Below are 5,592 nucleotides of genomic sequence, written 5' to 3'. Positions count from 1 at the left end.
TCTCTTTTAGACCCCCACCCCCTTACTATATGGACCGGAAGAGTCCTTGAGCCAAAATAGCTCGGCGGGTACTTCCGGGACGGGAGACCTGGGTTCCGGGAGGGTGCTGGAAGGAAAGGGAGAGGCGGCGGCGGCGGCAGCTGGAGGATGAAGAAGGAGCATGTCCTGCACTGTCAGTTCTCCGCGTGGTATCCACTGTTCCGAAGCCTAACCATCAAGAGGTGAGACAGGAGAGGTTACGTCGGGCCGATAGGCGAAAGGGAACTGCGACATTTTGAGCGAGTCCTAGCTCCATTAAAAAAAAAATAATGCAGGCCTTTTAGAGATCGGATGGGAGCACCAATGCCAAGATTTCGACTTCCTAGTGATATTTCAGTGGTGGTGGTGGTGGTGGGGGGGGTTAATGAAGTCGATCCTTGTTTTCTGTACCTCGTGTTCCTTCAGGGGGTGTGCTAAGGGAGGCAGAAGGGCATGTCGTGGTTCAGTGAAGGTCGGAGGTGACTGGTGGATTAGGATAGTTCAAGGCTTGGGAGTTCACCATCACTGCTGTTAGGATAGTCAGAGAGGGGACGTGATCAGGAAAACTGGGTGGTCTGGACTTTGCCACCGACCAACCCGCTGGTGAACGTAGTTGCTTTCAGTCGATGTAAAATGAGAACAGTGATACAGACACTTCCTGGAATTCTGTTGCGAAGCTCCCATAAGATAGTGTGCATGGAAACATTAGTGTAGTTATATGTTGTTATGTTGGTAATGTACTGTGAGAGAAAGTCATCCCTGGAAAAGGAATAGAACGGTATTTGGTTTCTATTTTTCTGGCCTACAACAGGGAATCCGTCCCTGAGTTGCAGGTCAAACAGGAGTAACTGTTTCATCCTTCACGGAGTCATTCAAGGTAACAGAGGCAAGGCAGCTAGGAGAATACCCCCAAATGTTCAAAAGCAATCATAACACCTGGAGAATGATGAAGGAGTAGGCTTTCACTCACTAAGAAGGATTGACAAAGAACTGCATATTCATGGACAGGATTTTCTGTGTTTTGCCCAGTCGCCCTTTAAGCCTTGATTGTCACGTATTTAGGTATCAGCTGTCCTTTTCTCATTTTGTCCTCTTGGTGCAGAGTGTGCATGCAGAGAGGGAAATGGTTTTGAAATCCCAAGGGATTGGAAGAGCCTAAGGAGATTAGTCAAAGGACAGTTCTTTTTCATCCTGTTGGTCATACATAGAATCTGCTTCTAGTTGGAGGTTAGAGCAGCTTGAAGGAAGATAGATCATCTTTGCATTTGAAGGTGGTTGAAAGTCACACTAAGACGAAAGGAAGAGCTTCAACAGCAGCAGTGGACAGTACATCTTAATAGAGAAGTTATCTTCTCTTAGTATATTCCAGTCTTTGTCACCTTTTGTAATTGAGATGGGCATTGGGTCTGAGATGATGCTAGAGTTATCTGTGTTGGTGTAAGAGAAGGTATTTCTGTGAACCTCCCAGACACAGAGTTCACTTGAACTGACCTGCATTCTGTTCAGGTGCCTTTTGCAACCGTAGTTTTCCTTTGCCTTCAGCAGTGGGGCACAATGGTTAGGAATAGGATACTGGAATCAGGGCCATCTGCCTGGCGTTGAATTTTGGTTCCACCAGCATCTTGACCAAATTGCTTAATCTCTCTAAGCCCCATCTGGAATTTGAGAAAGTAATAGGATTGTCATGGGAATTAAATGAGATAAAATATTTTAAATGCTTGCCACAGTTTCTGGCATGTAGTAAACACACAGAAATGCTGTTTGTTGTTACATTTTGGATTTAATCAAAGCTCCACTGAAGCAAAATAAGTTTAGGATGTGTACCATTCATAGGGAGCCGAGAACGGAGAATAAACCAGGAATAAACCCAACAGTTCACAGCTAAACTGTGTGGCCTGAAACTGTTATTTAATCTGTCTTTAAACTCTTTCTTCAGTCTGTTTGGTTCTGTAGTGATATTACTGGAACCTCACATCTGACAGGATATCCCTCCACAGTCTGGGCGAATCTCGTTGGGCTCTGTTAGCTTTGCGTTGTCATTGTCAGCTTCCATGCTGAGATCATATTCTTGTTACTGACTCAGCATTATTTTTCAGTGTTTATTAATCCTGGTTCAGAGATGATTAGGTGGGTAAGAATACAGGTTTATTTTTTGACAAGTTCTAGGACTTTGACTCAGGCTTAAGAATCATTAGCTAGATGACTTCCGGCCTCTTTACTTCATGAATCAGTTACTTTCCTTAAACATAAAGGCTATGATAAATGATCTTTTAAAGCCTGTTTTTACCTCTAAAATTATATTAGAATAACTTATCTGTGTGTGCATAATTATATTCACTTGAATAGGATCTAGAATAGGATGTTGAATATATAAGATACCGAATAGGATATAAAATGGGATAGGAACTTTGTCATTTAATTCTTTTACTTCTGTCAGGCCTCATTGGATTCTCACCTGCACTTGGATTTCAATGACCCGACTTAAGCTCTTCTCTGACAGCCTTGTTAGGTTTGTGAAAAGCTTCCCTGGCATTGACTTATTTATGGCCTCAGTCTTTTACGCACAGTTCCTTCTTCTGATTTTTTTTTTTTGTAGTAAGATTTTATTTATTTGACAGAGATCACAAGTAGGCAGAGAGGCAGGCAGGGGGGGGGGGGGAGCAGGCTCCCCACCAAGCAGGGAGCCCGATGCAGGGCTCGATCCCAGGACCCCAGGACCATGACCTGAGCTGAAGGCAGAGGCTCCACCCACTGAGCTACCCCGGCACCCCCCCCCTTCTGAATTTTGGCAGCACTTGGTACACCCTCCCCGGGACAGCACTTAACATGTTGTACTGTAGGTTTTTTTTCCTTTTGTATTTTTCCCCCATCATAGACTTTCAGTTCTTAATGGAATCACTTTGGTATCCTCCTTGTGATACATAACGTAATGCATGATAAGCTCATTAGGATGACTTCAGAACTGGGGCTCTAGAAGTCAGTGACCCATGAGAAGTAAGTGGGATCTAGATGTCAGCTAATGTCTGTAAGAGTTGAAGACTCTCCAGTAGGAAGAATATGCAAAGAATTCAGAATAGAATCCAACAATAAACAAGATATTTTGAATCTGGTGAAGGGGTGGTGCAACCTGGAGGGAAAGTCCAGATTCAAAAATCAGACTTGAGTCTGATTGAGTGTAACTCAAAAATGATGGACATGGACTCTGAAAACATTGATTTGGGGGCTTAGAAACACGACCAGCAGGGGAGAGGACTCTGGGCTCTCTTTGGGGTCAGGAAAACCACCGTAGATGTCTAGGAACTGGCCTTCCTGCCAGCATTTCTCAGGCTCGGGCCCCCGAGAAGATAAACTTTGAAAATGAGTAAGAAAATTTTTCAAGATTTTAGGTAGTATTGGAATGTGTGCAAGAACCTCAGATTGACTGCATTTATGGTTTAGTTTGCTGGGTTCATTACAAGCTAAATATTTAGGAAGGCTTGTTTGTGATTAGACAGTTGACATATTTAAAAATAAAATTGGATAATTCTTTTGATAGTAGAGTTTAAAAATTTTAAGCAACTTTTAAGTTTCAAAGGCTCACTTGAAATTGGTTAAAATTTAGCAAATTTACAAATGGAATAGTAAGATCGGGTGGTTGACCTTAAAATCCTGAAGGACTAGGCTTTTGAATGTAAAATTATGAATTTGATAGATCAGCTGTTAATCTTTAAAACTGAAATAGTCCATGAATAATGTTTTTTGTGCACAAAAACCTTTTTTTAAAAAAAGATTTTATTTTATTTGACAGAGAGAGATCACAAGTAGGCAGAGAGGCAGGCAGAGAGAGAGAGAGAGAGGGAAGCAGGCTCCTTGATGAGCAGAGCCTGACGCAGGGCTTGATCCCAAGGGCCTGAGATCATGACCCGAGCTGAAGGCAGAGGCTTAACCCACTGAGCCTCCCAGGCGCCCCACAAAACATTTTTAATGTGCCAGAAAATAAGTAGATGATGCATAAGTCGATGATGTTCTCTTGACTCTTTGAAAGCAGGCCATCATTTCTTTTTACTTTTTAAAGAATATATACCTCAAAATAATAGTGTTCCTTTTATGTACCTGCGGAAGAATTGCTTCATGATTTATTATTACAGAGTAAAAAAAATCTAATGATCCCATGAAATTTTGCAATGACTTCCAGTTATGGCTTTGCCATCCCTTAATTATCTGAAACAGAGTAGACTAATACAGCTTTATAGCTCTGGCAGTCAGTTGAACAGAAAGCCACCAGAACACACCCAGACACATCATGAATTCTTAGCCCTTCACTCTCATTGCCAACCAAAGAATGGTTTCCAGATCCTAAGTCTGCCTCTGCCCTCTATCTTAGAAGATGGTCAGATGGTGTTTCTGCTTTGTGTGCTACATTTTCTGTGTTGCTGCAAATACCTCCTGGTTCTGATTTTTTAAAGACATAGATACTCACTCAAAATTCTCTTGAGCTGATGCGTTTCATACTGTGATTTCAGTATGGTTCTTCGGATTTGTCTGGTTTTGTTTTACCATGATTGTGGTAGTGCATGAGCTGAAGTTAGTTTACCACAAGATTTATTCATATTATTCTAATTTTTAATGTGCTGCTACCAAATGTACATTTTTAAAAAAAGATTTATTTATTTATTTATTTATTTGACAGAGAGAGAGATCACAAGTAGGCAGAGAGACAGGCAGAGAGAGAGGGGGAAGCAGGCTCTCTGCTGAGCAGAGAGCTTGATGTGGGGCTCCATCCCAGGACCCTGAGATCATGACCTGAGCCGAAGGCAGAGGCTTAACCCATTGAGCCACCCAGGCACCCCCAAATGTACATCATTAACATTTCCTACCATATATTAAAAATAAAGGAAATAAGTAATTAAAAAATTGAATTTTGATTTTTTTTTTCTCTCTGCTTATGTTTGGTCTTTTAAAATGATGCCTTTTTGGGAGATGGAGAGGAGAAGGGAGTTGAGGGAAATTGGAAGGGGAGGTGAACCATGAGAGACTATGGACTCTGAAAAACGATCTGAGAATTTTGAAGGGGTGGGGGGTGGGAGGTTGGGGGCACCAGGTGGTGGGTATTGTAGAGGGCACGGATTGCATGGAGCACTGGGTGTGGTGCAAAAATAATGAATACTGTTATGCTGAAAAAAATAAAAAAATTATAAAAAAAAAAAATGATGCCTTTTTGATAAATGCCTTTTTTTTTTTTTCCAAAGCGTCATTCTTCCACTTCCTCAGAATGTGAAGGATTATTTACTCGATGATGGAACTCTGGTGGTTTCAGGAAGGTAAAGTATACCAGAAGGAATTCTTGGAGCTTTATTATGAAGAAATGTTGTGATGATTGAATCTCATTGATTACCATGTAAAATAAATACATTAGCTTTGGGACCATTCTCTACTTTTTTTTCTCCCTAGCTAAAATTATGTCCTTATCTTTGTCCTGTGTTTCTTGTCAATGCTCAATTAATAAGTTACAGAATTGAGTACTTCCTCCTCTAGTAGCTACCAGTTAAGAAATTGGGCAGTTACTTTCATCTTTAACTTGAGAAAATGAGTGTG

The 5,592-nt window shown here is 41.4% G+C and overlaps 1 protein-coding gene across 2 annotated transcripts in view; it reads left to right on the top strand.

The window, feature by feature from the left end:
• The first annotated feature begins 82 nt into the window (after positions 1-82).
• The window catches only part of CDC123 (cell division cycle 123), a 57,740-nt gene continuing 52,230 nt past the window's right edge, over positions 83-5,592 (top strand). For both annotated transcript variants that reach the window (XM_047741978.1, XM_047741977.1), the window contains exons 1-2: positions 83-221; positions 5,247-5,318. In XM_047741978.1, coding sequence (XP_047597934.1) covers positions 148-221; positions 5,247-5,318 — 146 coding nt within the window. In that variant the 5' untranslated portion in view covers positions 83-147. The remainder of the gene's footprint in view (positions 222-5,246; positions 5,319-5,592) is intronic.

Source organism: Lutra lutra, chromosome 8 (genome assembly GCF_902655055.1).
Source record: "Lutra lutra chromosome 8, mLutLut1.2, whole genome shotgun sequence".
Lineage (NCBI taxonomy): Eukaryota > Metazoa > Chordata > Mammalia > Carnivora > Mustelidae > Lutra > Lutra lutra.
This window is presented reverse-complemented; position numbering and strand designations above follow the sequence as displayed.